At 49.0% G+C, this 17,364-nt stretch overlaps 1 protein-coding gene across 1 annotated transcript in view; it reads right to left on the reverse strand.

The window, feature by feature from the left end:
- The window catches only part of ZDHHC13 (zinc finger DHHC-type palmitoyltransferase 13), a 54,621-nt gene that overhangs the window by 29,124 nt on the left and 8,133 nt on the right, over positions 1-17,364 (reverse strand). Inside the window, exons 2-4 of the mRNA XM_069739970.1 lie at positions 13,017-13,159; positions 5,164-5,286; positions 4,984-5,061 (exon numbers count right to left, since the gene is read on the reverse strand). Coding sequence (XP_069596071.1) covers positions 4,984-5,061; positions 5,164-5,286; positions 13,017-13,159 — 344 coding nt within the window. The remainder of the gene's footprint in view (positions 1-4,983; positions 5,062-5,163; positions 5,287-13,016; positions 13,160-17,364) is intronic.

Here is a 17,364-nt window from a genome sequence, read left to right on the forward strand (position 1 = left end):
CCTCCAGAGCGAGACGCCGGCTCCTCCAGAGCGAGACGCCGGCTCCTCCAGAGCGAGACGCCGGCTCCTCCAGAGCGAGACGCCGGCTCCTCCAGAGCGAGACGCCGGCTCCTCCAGAGCGAGACGCCGGCTCCTCCAGAGCGAGACGCCGGCTCCTCCAGAGCGAGACGCCGGCTCCTCCAGAGCGAGACGCCGGCTCCTCCAGAGCGAGACGCCGGCTCCTCCAGAGCGAGACGCCGGCTCCTCCAGAGCGAGACGCCGGCTCCTCCAGAGCGAGACGCCGGCTCCTCCAGAGCGAGACGCCGGCTCCTCCAGAGCGAGACGCCGGCTCCTCCAGAGCGAGACGCCGGCTCCTCCAGAGCGAGACGCCGGCTCCTCCAGAGCGAGACGCCGGCTCCTCCAGAGCGAGACGCCGGCTCCTCCAGAGCGAGACGCCGGCTCCTCCAGAGCGAGACGCCGGCTCCTCCAGAGCGAGACGCCGGCTCCTCCAGAGCGAGACGCCGGCTCCTCCAGAGCGAGACGCCGGCTCCTCCAGAGCGAGACGCCGGCTCCTCCAGAGCGAGACGCCGGCTCCTCCAGAGCGAGACGCCGGCTCCTCCAGAGCGAGACGCCGGCTCCTCCAGAGCGAGACGCCGGCTCCTCCAGAGCGAGACGCCGGCTCCTCCAGAGCGAGACGCCGGCTCCTCCAGAGCGAGACGCCGGCTCCTCCAGAGCGAGACGCCGGCTCCTCCAGAGCGAGACGCCGGCTCCTCCAGAGCGAGACGCCGGCTCCTCCAGAGCGAGACGCCGGCTCCTCCAGAGCGAGACGCCGGCTCCTCCAGAGCGAGACGCCGGCTCCTCCAGAGCGAGACGCCGGCTCCTCCAGAGCGAGACGCCGGCTCCTCCAGAGCGAGACGCCGGCTCCTCCAGAGCGAGACGCCGGCTCCTCCAGAGCGAGACGCCGGCTCCTCCAGAGCGAGACGCCGGCTCCTCCAGAGCGAGACGCCGGCTCCTCCAGAGCGAGACGCCGGCTCCTCCAGAGCGAGACGCCGGCTCCTCCAGAGCGAGACGCCGGCTCCTCCAGAGCGAGACGCCGGCTCCTCCAGAGCGAGACGCCGGCTCCTCCAGAGCGAGACGCCGGCTCCTCCAGAGCGAGACGCCGGCTCCTCCAGAGCGAGACGCCGGCTCCTCCAGAGCGAGACGCCGGCTCCTCCAGAGCGAGACGCCGGCTCCTCCAGAGCGAGACGCCGGCTCCTCCAGAGCGAGACGCCGGCTCCTCCAGAGCGAGACGCCGGCTCCTCCAGAGCGAGACGCCGGCTCCTCCAGAGCGAGACGCCGGCTCCTCCAGAGCGAGACGCCGGCTCCTCCAGAGCGAGACGCCGGCTCCTCCAGAGCGAGACGCCGGCTCCTCCAGAGCGAGACGCCGGCTCCTCCAGAGCGAGACGCCGGCTCCTCCAGAGCGAGACGCCGGCTCCTCCAGAGCGAGACGCCGGCTCCTCCAGAGCGAGACGCCGGCTCCTCCAGAGCGAGACGCCGGCTCCTCCAGAGCGAGACGCCGGCTCCTCCAGAGCGAGACGCCGGCTCCTCCAGAGCGAGACGCCGGCTCCTCCAGAGCGAGACACCGGCTCCTCCAGAGCGAGACACCGGCTCCTCCAGAGCGAGACACCGGCTCCTCCAGAGCGAGACACCGGCTCCTCCAGAGCGAGACACCGGCTCCTCCAGAGCGAGACACCGGCTCCTCCAGAGCGAGACACCGGCTCCTCCAGAGCGAGACACCGGCTCCTCCAGAGCGAGACACCGGCTCCTCCAGAGCGAGACACCGGCTCCTCCAGAGCGAGACACCGGCTCCTCCAGAGCGAGACACCGGCTCCTCCAGAGCGAGACACCGGCTCCTCCAGAGCGAGACACCGGCTCCTCCAGAGCGAGACACCGGCTCCTCCAGAGCGAGACACCGGCTCCTCCAGAGCGAGACACCGGCTCCTCCAGAGCGAGACACCGGCTCCTCCAGAGCGAGACACCGGCTCCTCCAGAGCGAGACACCGGCTCCTCCAGAGCGAGACACCGGCTCCTCCAGAGCGAGACACCGGCTCCTCCAGAGCGAGACACCGGCTCCTCCAGAGCGAGACACCGGCTCCTCCAGAGCGAGACACCGGCTCCTCCAGAGCGAGACACCGGCTCCTCCAGAGCGAGACACCGGCTCCTCCAGAGCGAGACACCGGCTCCTCCAGAGCGAGACACCGGCTCCTCCAGAGCGAGACACCGGCTCCTCCAGAGCGAGACACCGGCTCCTCCAGAGCGAGACACCGGCTCCTCCAGAGCGAGACACCGGCTCCTCCAGAGCGAGACACCGGCTCCTCCAGAGCGAGACACCGGCTCCTCCAGAGCGAGACACCGGCTCCTCCAGAGCGAGACACCGGCTCCTCCAGAGCGAGACACCGGCTCCTCCAGAGCGAGACACCGGCTCCTCCAGAGCGAGACACCGGCTCCTCCAGAGCGAGACACCGGCTCCTCCAGAGCGAGACACCGGCTCCTCCAGAGCGAGACACCGGCTCCTCCAGAGCGAGACACCGGCTCCTCCAGAGCGAGACACCGGCTCCTCCAGAGCGAGACACCGGCTCCTCCAGAGCGAGACACCGGCTCCTCCAGAGCGAGACACCGGCTCCTCCAGAGCGAGACACCGGCTCCTCCAGAGCGAGACACCGGCTCCTCCAGAGCGAGACACAGGCTCCTCCAGAGCGAGACACAGGCTCCTCCAGAGCGAGACACAGGCTCCTCCAGAGCGAGACACAGGCTCCTCCAGAGCGAGACACAGGCTCCTCCAGAGCGAGACACAGGCTCCTCCAGAGCGAGACACAGGCTCCTCCAGAGCGAGACACAGGCTCCTCCAGAGCGAGACACAGGCTCCTCCAGAGCGAGACACAGGCTCCTCCAGAGCGAGACACAGGCTCCTCCAGAGTGAGACACAGGCTCCTCCAGAGTGAGACACAGGCTCCTCCAGAGTGAGACACAGGCTCCTCCAGAGTGAGACACAGGCTCCTCCAGAGTGAGACACAAATAGAATCACAGTAAAAACTATGATTGTAAGGCTATGTTCACACGCTGCAGATTTTGCTGCGAATCCGCAGCATTTTCCCATGCGTTTACAGTACAATGTAAACCTATGGGAAACGCAATCCGCAGTGCACATGCTGCGGAAAAAAACGCCCGGAAACGCAGCGGTTTACATTCCGCAGCATGTCAATTCTTTGTGCAGATTCCGCAGCGGTTTTACACCTGCTCCATAATAGAAAACCGCAGGTGTAAAACCGCAGTGGAATCCACACAAAAACTGCATTAAATCCGCGATAAATCCGCAGGAGAAACGCAGTGTTTTTGCCCTGCGGATTTATGAAATCCGCTGCGGAAAAATCCGCAGTGGACCATTCTACGTGTGCACATACCCTAAAGCAATTTTAAGTACTGTGGCAAGAACAACGCTGTCTAGCAAGGTCTTAACTCGAAAATAAAGCTTCAGAGCTCATTGAAAAGTTCAGTAACTTCCTAACACACTTTGTGATTCAATTTTCTACAATTTTCAAGATCTCTGCTTGCTTTCCAAGAATGGAAACATTCCTGCTTCCGTCTAGAGACCGGAAACCTGTAATATTCAGCTTTAAGGCTTTAATCACATATTGACAGTAGGTTGGAATTGAAAGTGCGGTATATTATAAAGTTGATTAACATTTCATTGAATTACAGATAAACTTCATTTACAAGTAGACAGGAAGCAGATACCTGACCCACTGCCACAAAACTAAGTATCCGGGAAGCAATTATTACAGCACATTATTTCACCCCGCCGGCCTCTCCCTGCAGAGATGGTTATCCAGATAACACATGGCAGATGGGCCGGTTTACCTGGAATGTGACTCAATGAGGAACTTTCTGCATTTTCATCATTCCCACAGCAGTAATCTTATAACGACAGCTACAGGGGGAGGAAGGCTACCACTTACCACACAGGATATGGGTTTAGTAATCAGAAGCCAGAGGCATGCAGCCTTACTGCTTACTACCCCATTTCCTCTTCTAATAACCTGGAAAGGTATGGACCGTAAATGTTTTGTATTTATCTATTGTTAAATATTTTTTTACCCAATGTGTCCACTTAGAAACCATAAAAAAATATAACAAACATACAAAAATATAACTACTACAACACTGCTCCTATGTATAACAATATAACTACTATAATACTGCCACTATGTACAACAATATAACTACTATAATACTGCCCCCTATGTACAGGAATATAACTACTATAATACTGCTCCTATGTACAAGAATATAACGACTATAATACTGCCCCTATGTACAAGAATATAACTACTGTAATACTGCCCCCTATGTACAAGAATATAGCTACTATAATACTGCTCCTATGTACAAGAATATAACTACTATAATACTGCCCCTATGTACAACAATATAACTACTATAATACGGCCCCTATGTACAAGAATATAACTACTATAATACTGCCCCTATGAACAAGAATATAACTACTATAATACGGCCCCTATGTACAAGAATATAACTACTGTAATACTGCCCCCTATGTACAAGAATATAGCTACTATAATACTGCCCCTATGTACAAGAATATAACTACTATAATACTGCTCCTAGGTACAAAATTATAAGTACTATAATACTGCCCCTATGTACAAGAATATAACTACTGTAATACTGCCCCTATGTACAAGAATATAACTACTATAATACTGCTCCTATGTACAGGAATATAACTACTATAATACTGCCCCTATGTACAAGAATATAACTACTACAACACTGCTCCTATGTACAGGAATATAACTACTATAATGCAAGCCATTACTTATGCATAAAATGAGGCAATGGCTGTGGTGCTTTTCAATGGATTTTGTTGAACATGGATAGACTATTTTTTCTTTATTCCCTATAATTGCAGTCTTTAATACTGATGAATTAAGGCTCCAGTACCTGACGGCCCAATGAAGTGGAGTGGAGTTTAAAGTTCCTCCAAGCTGATCCACAATTGCTCCTTTGGAAATGAAGTACCTGGGTTTGAAAGAATCATATGGTCAGGGAAATATCAGCACTTTTAGTTGTTCTGTAGATTAATGCAGTATATGAGCAGGGCATGTATACACAATCACATACTTTACAAGATCGGCTCTATTATTAATAGCCGCCCAGTGCAGGAGAGTCACATTCTCACTATCTGGTTGTCGAACATCATAACCCGCCTCTACCAGCTCTCTGCATCGATCAAGTAAGCCGTGTCTGAAACGAAAACAAAAGATATTATTGCTCACACAGATCGAAAAGGAAATTTGAGAACATCAGACAGCTTATTTTATTATACAATACAGGTGGAGAAGCATTTACTACAATACTGCCACACCCATAATGGAAGGGCAAAGGCGGAGTGAAGAAAAAGCGAAAGAGGGGAGAAGGTGGGGGGAAGAAAGGGAGAAGTCGGGGGGAGAGGAGAGAAGTCGGGGGGAGAGGAGAGAAGTCGGGGGGAGAGGAGAGAAGTCGGGGGGAGAGGAGAGAAGTCGGGGGGAGAGGAGAGAAGTCGGGGGGAGAGGAGAGAAGTCGGGGGGAGAGGAGAGAAGTCGGGGGGAGAGGAGAGAAGTCGGGGGGAGAGGAGAGAAGTCGGGGGGAGAGGAGAGAAGTCGGGGGGAGAGGAGAGAAGTCGGGGGGAGAGGAGAGAAGTCGGGGGGAGAGGAGAGAAGTCGGGGGGAGAGGAGAGAAGTCGGGGGGAGAGGAGAGAAGTCGGGGGGAGAGGAGAGAAGTCGGGGGGAGAGGAGAGAAGTCGGGGGGAGAGGAGAGAAGTCGGGGGGAGAGGAGAGAAGTCGGGGGGAGAGGAGAGAAGTCGGGGGGAGAGGAGAGAAGTCGGGGGGAGAGGAGAGAAGTCGGGGGGAGAGGAGAGAAGTCGGGGGGAGAGGAGAGAAGTCGGGGGGAGAGGAGAGAAGTCGGGGGGAGAGGAGAGAAGTCGGGGGGAGAGGAGAGAAGTCGGGGGGAGAGGAGAGAAGTCGGGGGGGAGAGGAGAGAAGTCGGGGGGAGAGGAGAGAAGTCGGGGGGAGAGGAGAGAAGTCGGGGGGAGAGGAGAGAAGTCGGGGGGAGAGGAGAGAAGTCGGGGGGAGAGGAGAGAAGTCGGGGGGAGAGGAGAGAAGTCGGGGGGAGAGGAGAGAAGTCGGGGGGAGAGGAGAGAAGGCTGGGGAGGAGAGAAGTCTGGGGAGGAGAGGAGAGAAGGCTGGGGAGGAGAGGAGAGAAGGCTGGGGAGGAGAGGAGAGAAGGCGGGGGAGGAGAGGAGAGAAGGCGGGGGAGGAGAGGAGAGAAGGCGGGGGAGGAGAGGAGAGAAGGCAGGGAGGAGGGGAGAGAAGGCAGGGGAGGAGGGGAGAGAAGGCTGGGGAGGAGTGGAGAGAAGGCTGGGGAGGAGTGGAGAGAAGGCTGGGGAGGAGAGAAAGCGGGGGAGGAGAGGAGAGAAGGCTGGGGAGGAGAGGAGAGAAGGCTGGGGAGGAGTGGAGAGAAGGCTGGGGAGGAGAGGAGAGAAAGCGGGGGAGGAGAGGAGAGAAGGCGGGGGAGGAGAGGAGAGAAGGCGGGGGAGGAGAGGAGAGAAGGCGGGGGAGGAGGGGAGAGAAGGCAGGGGAGGAGGGGAGAGAAGGCTGGGGAGGAGAGGAGAGAAGGCTGGGGAGGAGAGGAGAGAAGGCTGGGGAGGAGAGGAGAGAAGGCTGGGGAGGAGAGGAGAGAAGGCTGGGGAGGAGAGGAGAGAAGGCTGGGGAGGAGTGGAGAGAAGGCTGGGGAGGAGAGGAGAGAAGGCTGGGGAGGAGTGGAGAGAAGGCTGGGGAGGAGAGGAGAGAAAGCGGGGGAGGAGAGGAGAGAAGGCGGGGGAGGAGGGGAGAGAAGGCAGGGGAGGAGGGGAGAAACAAAAACGATCATCCTTGATGGAGTTCTCACACTATACAAATGAATGTTTCCGTATATATGATCATATAAACTGTATTCTTTAACCCAGAGCTGTGGAATCGGAGTCATGGAGTTGATGGCCATTTTTGGGGGAGTCGGAATAAAATGGACTGACTCTGAAAATATATAATAAATTGGGTACAGTAGTTCAATGCAGTATATTTAATAGGAATTTGGGAAAGTTATGAAATGTCCTATGACTATCTATTATTATTATTATTATTATTTATTGTTATAGCGCCATTTGTTCCATGGCGCTTTACATGTGAGGAGGGGTATACATAATGAAAACAAGTACAATAATCTTAAACAATACAAGTCATAACTGGTACAGGAGGAATGAGGACCCTGCCCGCGAAGGCTCACAATCTACAAAGGATGGGTGAGAATACAGTAGGTGAGGGTAGAGATAGTCATGCAGCGGTTTGGTCGATCGGTGGTAACTGCAGGTTGTAGGCTTGTCTGAAGAGGTGGGTCTTCAGGTTCTTTTCCTGTTCTGTTCCTGACCTAAGGATCTTGGCTTTTAGTTGAGATGAACCTGTGCTGCACTTTATGTACATGGTCAGTAGTGAGGAGGTGCGGTGGAGTCGGGAGTCAGGGAATTTGAGTATTTGGAGGTTTGGCTTACTGACTCCGCAGCTTTGCAGGCAGCAGTCTATCACAGGCTGCAGTGGTCACAGGTGACACGAGTCTGAATGTATACAGACCAAAGGTGAAAGCATTGTCACAGGATCATCCAGGAGGTAAGTATAGAGTAAGTTAACCCCTACACCATCAGCTGATTTCGGTAGGTTTGAGAAAGGCTTTGTGGAACCGAAATGTTACCTGTTGCACATATGGCTTATTAAAAATTTCACTGGATGTATGGTAGTTTTCAATTTTTTGAGTGCCACTGTCTTTTATTTAAAAAAAAAAAAAATTGTCATACGATCTGGTTTTTGGACTACTGCAACCAGTGATTTAACATTGACCCTTGACTCCAAAACTGGTGCAGTGTCATTTTTTTTCATTGATAGATAAGATAACGAATGGAAAGAACAAGAAGGAAAAAAAAGAAAAAAAAAAGGAAAGGAAACACACTGAAAGACACCTCTGGTGGGGAGGCCCTCATAAACAGCTGGTCCCATCAATTTCCATTTAGGGTATGTGCATGCGTTGCGGATTCTCTGAGGATCCGTAGCGTTTTTTGACGTGCAGAAACGCTGCAGATCGGCAATTGATTTACAGTACAATGTAAATCAATGAGAAAAAAAAAAAATGCTGTGCACACTTTGCGGAAAATCTGCTGCGGTTTAAAAGAAGTAGCATGTCACTTCTTTTTTGTGAATCTGCGGCGTTTTTGTACCCATTCCATTATAGAAAACCGCAGGGGTAAAAAAACGCAGCAAATCCGCAAGAAAACCACAGCAAAAACGCACAAAAAACAAGACAAATCCGCAGGTGCGTTTTCTGCCAGGAGAGGCAGAATCCGCACCAGAAATTCCTAAGGCTAATCCGCAACGTGTGCACATAGCCTTAATGTGAATGTGGGAGGAGGGCCATAATGAGAGCTTCTTAAAAAAAAAAATCTAAGAGCCAGAAAAAGAAAGTTTATTTATTTTTTTTGTTTTCCATTTGCTCATTCCGAGAGCCATACCTTTAGGTTTCTGTTATGGTAGCTGTATTTTATTTTTTTAGTTGATTTACTCACTTATATAGCGCCACTAATTACACAGATCGTTACAGACGGCACTGTCTCCATTGGGGCTCACAATCTAGAATGCCTATCAGTATGTCTTTGGAATGTGGGAGGAAACCCACCAAACACAGGGAGAACACACAAACTCCTTGCAGATGTTGTCCTTGGTGCATGAGAACTTTGTTTGTTTACTTTGCAGGGGAGTATTATTTTTATTATTTATTTATATAGCACCATTAATTCCATGGTGCTGTACATGAGAAGGGGTTACATACAAATTACAGATATCACTTACAGTAAACTACCAATGACAGACTGATACAGAGGGGCGAGGACCCTGCCCTTGCGGGCTTACATTCTACAGGATGGTGGGGATGGAGACAGTAGGTTGAGGGTTGCAGGAGCTACGGTAGTGGTGAGGCGGTAGCTCCGGTAGTGATGAGGCGGGGGCAGTGCAGGCTGTAGGATTTCCTGAAGAGGTGGGTTTTCAGGTTCCGTCTGAAGGATCCGAATGTGGTTGATAGTCAGACGTGTTGGGGCAAAGAATTCCAGAGGATGGGGGATATTCGGGAGAAGACTTGGAGGCGAGGATAAGTGTGGAGGAGAGAAGGAGGTCTTGGGAGGACCAGAGATTACGTGAGGGAAGATATCGGGAGATTAGATCAGAGATATATGGAGGAGACAGGTTGTGGATGGCTTTGTAGGTCAGTATTCGTAATTTGAACTGGATACGCTGAGGGAATGGGAGCCAGTGAAGAGATTTGCAGAGGGGGGAAGCGGAGGAGTAGCGAGGAGAGAGATGACAGAGAGCTGTCAGTCACACCAGGTTTCTGTCCTGATGAAGAGGTCCTACGCGACCTCGAAACACGTTGACCTTGTAAACCTGTCCAATAAACATTATAATTTTCATCCGTTGGAAACCATTGTGGATGTGACATCTCCTTCCCGATTGTTGCGTACTGTCTGGTCTGTCCAGTGCCCGATGTCCTTGCAGCAGCTGATATAGATTTCATGGCAGTTTCATGTTGCTCTGTAGCAACCATACAAGGTGAGTGGATTCCTTTCCATCTCTATTTTACCGGTTTCGTTCCCAGTTTTGTTTTTGTATACTCAGATTTTGATACAGATCTTACAAAAATAAAAAATAAAAAGCTGTGGCAAAATCGGCAATTGATTTTCTCCATAACATAAGCACACCAATACTTTGCGGAGAGGATGAGGGTTAAAAGGGTTTTAACCACTTAACCCCCAATCTCCAGAACCACTTAGATGCTACAGTTATAATGAGCGATGGCATCCAAGGGGTTACACTGAGTGATTGCCAATTCCAGTTTTTGCAGACGTCTGTTTGTTCCAATTGAATTCTGGCAATAATTTTTGCAAGACCAGCAGCTATGCCTCCACAATGCCCCATGATGTCCAGTACATGATACGCAACGTCTGGACGGGGACAAGCAGCGGCAATTGCTTTATATGTAGATATTGATATAGATGGTAATCTGACTGATGGCGATCAGAGCAAATTCCTGAATGTCTCAGTAGTGCAGCCTCAGGCTGTCATGTTTGCTTTAAAGGTCTTTTGCCATCTATCTATAATGTGCATTGCAGCATTGGTATAGGTTTATTATTGCAGCTGGCATTTCCCACAGTGTTGTGTTATGGGACAGGGGATAACAAAGGCTGCCTGAATCATTGCGGCAAAGTAAACAGAAACGGTAATTTACACTACAATACAGTGCAGGTTAATAACCCTGTACCAGTCAAAAAGCAAACAGACATTGGGTGGGGGGAGGGGAGGACAAGTAAAGAGGCACAGAGGAGGTGACAGTTATCTGCAGGGCAAGAAACCAACCAACCCGCCTGGTGGTGTGATGTTTCCTGCACAAAAGGTTGTCCCCTGCTGCTGGAAAATAGCTTAAAAGGCCAAGAAGCAACAGAGAAATCTCTAATTAGGCCCCTTTCACACTCCAGTTTTTTGCCCACAGTCACAATCCGTTGGCTCAACGGATCCTTCGCAGATTGAACAACTGATGCGACCGTTTCGTTTTTTCGAGGGATCAGACTAGCGGATCTGGCTAATTGGATCCTAAATAATTGGAGTATGCTCAGTTAAAAAAAACGGCATCAGTCGCCGGATTCCGTCACTTGACTGATCCGGCACCCATAGGCTTCCATTCGAGCAAACGACGGACGGCGACGGATCCATCACTGTCCGCTTTTTCGACGTACACAAAAAACGTTACTTTGTCCATCGTCTCCGGCCACCGGACAAACTATTTTAGACCAGGGGTGTCAAACTGCATTCCTCGAGGGCCGCAAACCATGCGTGTTTTCAAGACTTCCTTAGCATTGTACAAGGTGCTGCAATCATTATGTGTGTAGGTCATTAAATTATCACCTGTGCAGTACAAGGAAATCCTGAAAACATGACCTGGTTGCAGCCCTCGAGGAATGCAGTTTGACACCCCTGTTGTAGACGGACCTGGCGAACGACAGATGAAATGTGAGGCTGTTCGTTGCTAATACAAGTCTATGAGAAAAAAACAGATGTGGCGGCATCAGTCACCAGATTCGTTTCATAATTCGACGGATTGCAACTGATAGCAAAAAACTAACGTGTGAAAGGGGTCTTAGAGGCAATAAAACATGTGTCAGTAACAAAATGGCAGGGGTTTGCAGCCTCCCAGGTACAGTCCACAGGATGAAGCTGCTGCAGACTATCCACAGCCGAAAATGTTCTTGTGGACGTAGTTGTGATAAATGCTTCGGACTTCACCCTTTGCGCCACAAGAAGCAGATGGGCAATTTGCTCTTTGGATTTTCTCTGAAATTAGGTAAACCTGCAGATGCCATTACAATTTATGCCTCTATCATGTGGCATTTTGTCATATCCATGTCGAGCTCCCACGTGGAGTAAATCGTACCCTTCTTTCAGCAAAAAAAAATAAAAAATCTGCTGGCCCAGCAAAGAGACTGATCTCATTAAAACTCCTGCACTCTGAATATTTTGGTTTTTTCTTTCTCTATAGACATCTATGTAGAGCCTTAACAAGTCCTTGTAAAAAAATAAAAAAATAAAAAAAAAAATTTGCTTTTTTAAGTCCAGAATCAAAGCTTTTCTGTACTAAAAAGACTCATTTAAAAATGCTTCTTCAAATCGGCATCAAAGGCAAAAATGCATGAAAACAAAAAACACAACAAAAACACAATAATCAGAGTCTATAGATACTGTATATTTTGGAACAGATACCTGCAGAACACATCCACGGCCTTATACTTCTTTCTATGTGAATCAATTATTTTTGACATTTATTTTTAGCATAAGGACAACTGTGTTTATGATTGGTGGGGGTCCCCAAGATCTGTAACTGTCCACCCCTTTTGGATCTTTAATAGGCTGCAATCTTGGTATAACTCATTTAAACGGAATCTATCAGCAGGATTTCACCCCCCAAACTATTGGAATGCGCTTGGAGCTCTTTCAAAGACAAAGACCGTCCCGTTCTTCCATTCCTGAGAAATCAACGTTAGAATTGATATTCAAATGATGGCTGAAGGATTATGGTAGATCTGAAGCCTCTGTCACTCCAGCTCTATTCCCCACCCAACATAAAACCCCTTCCTCCTGCTTGACTGATTGCTCCTTTGCCTGAAGTAACAGAGCATGGAGGCTGCCAAGCAGGAGGCGGTGCTGGGCGGTGAGTAGAGCTGGAGTGACAGAGGCTTCAGACCTATCATAGTCCATCAACCTCATTTGCATATCAATTTAAATGTGATTTCTCAGTAACAGAGAAATGGACTAGTCACGTAAGGCTAACTTCCCACTAGGACCTTTGGGTGCGTTTTTGACGCTCCATATTTTTGCTGCTTCAAAAACTCAGCGGCTCACAGTTCCAACAAAGTGGATGGGATTTACAGATGCTTTTTTTTACCCCATCTGTTTAAACTGATCTGCGATGCGCTTCAAAACCGCATCATGTCAATCTCTCGTGTGTACACTGAGTTTTCTGCGTATTTTGCCCATAGACTTACATTAGATGCAGAAATTCCGCAGGTAAAAACGCACATACATTTTTGGTGCATTTCTGTGGTGAAACACATGAAAGATGCATGTAATCCACATCCAAGTATGTCAAAGTTTTGTCAAAGCTAAATACCAAGGAGTATCAAAAGCAAAGCAGCTTTATTTGAAGCATGACACACCAAAACAGAAAAAAAAAAAATGCAGCGTCAAAAAATGATACATCACTAGAATTAGTATCTCTGCCCCTACATTTTGCTGATGTCCAATGGTATAGCAAAAACCTGGAGACAAATTCCCTTTAATTCTATATTTCCTTTTTTTTTTCTTCATTATACTTACTGAGTGGCCTTTACAATATCCCAGCTGCTGTAGTCCTCTACGGCTTGCTCAGTTGACACCTCTTGGTCCACCCTTGGTCCGCCATGTTGCCCTGCATGGTGATGGTGACTGTGCTGGTGACAGTGTGAATGCGGTGACTTACACTACAGAAAAAAAAAAACGACGTAAGAATTATACAAGTAAACACTAATACTGGATGCTATATAAATAGAAAGGATATTGGTGCCAAATATAAAAATTAACCAACCTAAACCCTTCTAACACATGAAAGCTGTGGGCAGAATCGTTCCTAAGAAGCAGCAAATTTGCATGTAGTTTACTTTTAATTAATGACAAATCTATTACCGTTTTGTGCCTACAGTTCCGATGCAGACCTATGTATCTCCATGGTTGCAGACTGAAAACAAACCTTGCTCAGTTTGATTCTGTAGTCACACTTACTTACATTTTCCCCCCACTTTTGGCTAAACCGCTTTTCGTAAGAGCTAATTCACGCTACTGAAAATCACCCATACACGCTCTTCCACATTACATCCACAAGTCCCAGGTCAATCATGGGTTTCGAGACCCAAAAACAGTATCATATACACTCCTCATTCCTCAGCAATGAAATTGCAACACCAAGGAGAAGTCATGGAATGATGGAAATGTCACGGATCAGCAAATCAGGAAAAAATTACCATAAACTTTTTAACATCTCAATTTCTTCAGTCTGGAGTAAGAGCCACGTGCAGAAATCCCAACAGTTACGGCCTCGGCTGCTGTCACTCAGGTTATTAATGGTTGTCTGAGGAACGTTCTGTCACACTGAATGCATTTGGGGAAATCATCAAGATCCGCTGCTGGCAGCTCCTGTGTAATCACCGACCAATGACGTCCCCGATGGGAGACAAGTCTGGAGACGCTGCAGCCATGGTAACATATTTAGGCCACCTTGGTGGTTCACAGTAGCACGAGCAACATGCGATCTCGGGTTGTCGTGTTAAAAAAAAAAAACTACTCCTGAGACACTAGAGAAATGTCCGCACCACTGGTTAGTTACATAATCAAATCAATTTAACGAAGAACTGTTAAGTTACCTAGAATGAAGACTAGAGGGGGTCCGCTACTATACATTGTGTCACCCCACAAAGTAAGATTGGGATGACGCTTCTTCATGGCTTTTTACACATGGCTTCTAGATGGAGACCAGAGACTGGAATAGAGGTCTATCACCTTCAGCGATTAATCCTACATTTGTCTTGGACACAATGATAGACGGAGAGTGGTTTAGAGACCACATGGACAACGCAATGAAGAGGAATTCACGAGGTATCAACACTTTGGTCCTTCTCCCAGGAATATGGTGCTGGGTGGCATAAAGTATGGTAGTCAGACCCCTGTAATCTGTATTCAAGGTGCACAAACAGTTCAGCATTACATTGATTTGGTCAGGAAACCATTGGTGCGGCCAGTCTCCAACATGTCCCAGAAGCAGTTTTTCAACACGACAACCCCACGCCGCATGTTGAGCTGTGGTGTGTGATTGTAAACCACAACAGGTCAACTTCTTCTGCGGGTATTAGATGCGGAAAATCTGGAGATGAAAATGCATGTAATCCGCACACGACTAGATCAGTAAACCTTTGTCAGGGTATGTGCACACGTCAGGATTTCTTGCAGAAATTTTCCTGACAAAAACCAGACATTTCTGCCAGAAATCCGCATGCGTTTTTACCGCGATTTTACCACGTTTTTCACGTGTTTTTGGTGCGTTTTTCCCAAATGCATAGAATTGCGGGAAAAACGCAGAAAATCCGCAAAAATAATGAACATGCTCATTTTTTTTACCACGATGCGTTTTTTGCGCAGAAAAAAACGCATCCATGTGCACAAAACATGCAGAATGCATTCTAAATGATAGAATGCATAATGTATGCGTTTTTAATGAGTTTTTATAGCATTTTTAGCGCGAAAAAACCTGAACGTGGGCACATAGCCTGAACGCCAAAAACCAGGAAGAATCAAAGACAAAGCAGCCTTGTTTAAAACATGACAAGCCAAAAACGGGATAAAATGTATATTTAAAAAAAAAAAACACTCCAAAAAGCAATGAAAAATTAGTAATCCAATAATTGCTGAAAATCTGCAACAAAAAAACCCCTCAACAAATACTCATCGTGGAATTTAGCTTTACAAAGGGATTCTATATCATAATGATATCAATATCTTTACAGGGGAAATACTGTATAATGGTATATACAGGATAGATACCTGCTCCCTTATAGGGGGATTATATACTATAGGATAGGATACCCGCCCCCTTACAGGGGGATTATATACTATAGGATACCCGTCCCCTTACAGGGGGATTATATACTATAGAATAGACACCCGCCCCCTTACAGGGGGATTATATACTATAGGACACCCGCCCCCTTACAGGGGGATTATATACTATAGGACAGATACCCGCCCCCTTATAGGGGGATTGTATACTAAAGATACCCGCCCCATTACAGGAGGATTATATACTATAGGATGGGATACCCGCCCCCTTACAGGGGGATTATATACTACTAGATGGTAGCCCGATTCTAACGCATCGGGTATTCTAGAATATGCATGTCCACGTAGTAGATAGCACAGCCCACGTAGTAGATAGCACAGCCCACGTAGTAGATAGCACAGTCCACGTAGTAGATAGCACAGCCCACGTAGTAGATAGCACAGCCCACGTAGTAGATAGCACAGCCCACGTAGTAGATAGCACAGCCACGTTGCACAGCCCACGTAGTATATTGCCCAGTAACGTAGTATAGTGCCCAGCCACGTAGTATATTGCCAAGCCACGTAGTATGTAGTATATTGCCCAGCCATGTAGTATATTGCACAGCCCACGTAGTATATAGCACAGCCACGTTGCACAGCCCACGTAGCATATTGCACAGCCCATGTAGTATATTGCAATGTGGGCATCATATCCCTGTTAAAAAAAAAATTAAAATAAAAATTAGTTATATACTCACCTTCCGTTGGCCCCCGTATCCAGGAAGTGTTTACCGACGCTCCTCACGCGCTCCGGTCTCAAGAGTGCATTGCGGTATCGCGAGATGATGACGTAGCGGTCTCGTGAGACCGCTACGTCATCATCTCGCGAGATCGCAGCATGGACCGGTTACCGGAGCGTCGCGAGCAGGAAAGGCCTGTTGTGGATCCGAGGGGCCGACGGACGGCGAGTATATAACGATTTTTTATTTTTTTTTAACATTAGATCTTTTTACTATTGATGCCGCATAGGCAGCATCAATAGTAAAATGTTGGTCACACAGGGATAGCAGCAGCGTTAACCGAGTGCGTTACACCGCAGCATAGCGCGGTCGGTTAACGCTGCCATTAACCCTGTGTGAGTGCTGACTGGAGGGGAGTATGGAGGGGGCACTGACTGCGGGGAGGAAGGAGCGGCCATATTGCCACCGGACTGTGCCCGTCGCTGATTGGTCGCGGCAAAACAGCCAAGACCAATCAGCGACTTGGATTTCCATGACAGACAAAGGCCGCGACCAATGAATATCCGTGACAGACAGACAGACAGGCAGAGAAAGAAAGACGGAAGTGACCCTTAGACAATTATATAGTAGATAGGATAGATACTCGCCCCATTACTGGGGGATTATATACTATAGGATAGGATACCCGCCACTTAAAGGGGATTATATACTACTAGATGGTGGCCAGATTCTAAAGTATCGGGTATTCTAGAATATGTAGGTAGTATATAGCAGAGCCACGTAGTATATAGCAGAGCCAGGTAGTATATAACATAGCCACGTAGTATATAACATAGCCACGTAGTATACTGCATATTGCACAGTGACGTAGTATACTGCATATTGCACAGTGACGTAGTATATAACAACCGACGTAGTATCTAACACAGCCACGTAGTATATAACATAGCCACGTAGTATATTCCACAGCCACGTAGTATATTCCACAGCCACGTAGTATATTCCACAGCCACGTACTACATCACAGCTACGTAGTGTACTGCACAGCTACGTAGTGTACTGCACAGCTACGTAGTGTACTGCACAGCTACGTAGTGTACTGCACAGCTACGTAGTGTACTGCACAGCTACGTAGTGTACTGCACAGCTACGTAGTGTACTGCACAGCTACGTAGTGTACTGCACAGCTACGTAGTGTACTGCACAGCTACGTAGTGTACTGCACAGCTACGTAGTGTACTGCACAGCTACGTAGTGTACTGCACAGCTACGTAGTGTACTGCACAGCTACGTAGTGTACTGCACAGCTACGTAGTGTACTGCACAGCTACGTAGTGTACTGCACAGCTACGTAGTGT

This window comes from Ranitomeya imitator, chromosome 9, assembly GCF_032444005.1.
Source record: "Ranitomeya imitator isolate aRanImi1 chromosome 9, aRanImi1.pri, whole genome shotgun sequence".
Lineage (NCBI taxonomy): Eukaryota > Metazoa > Chordata > Amphibia > Anura > Dendrobatidae > Ranitomeya > Ranitomeya imitator.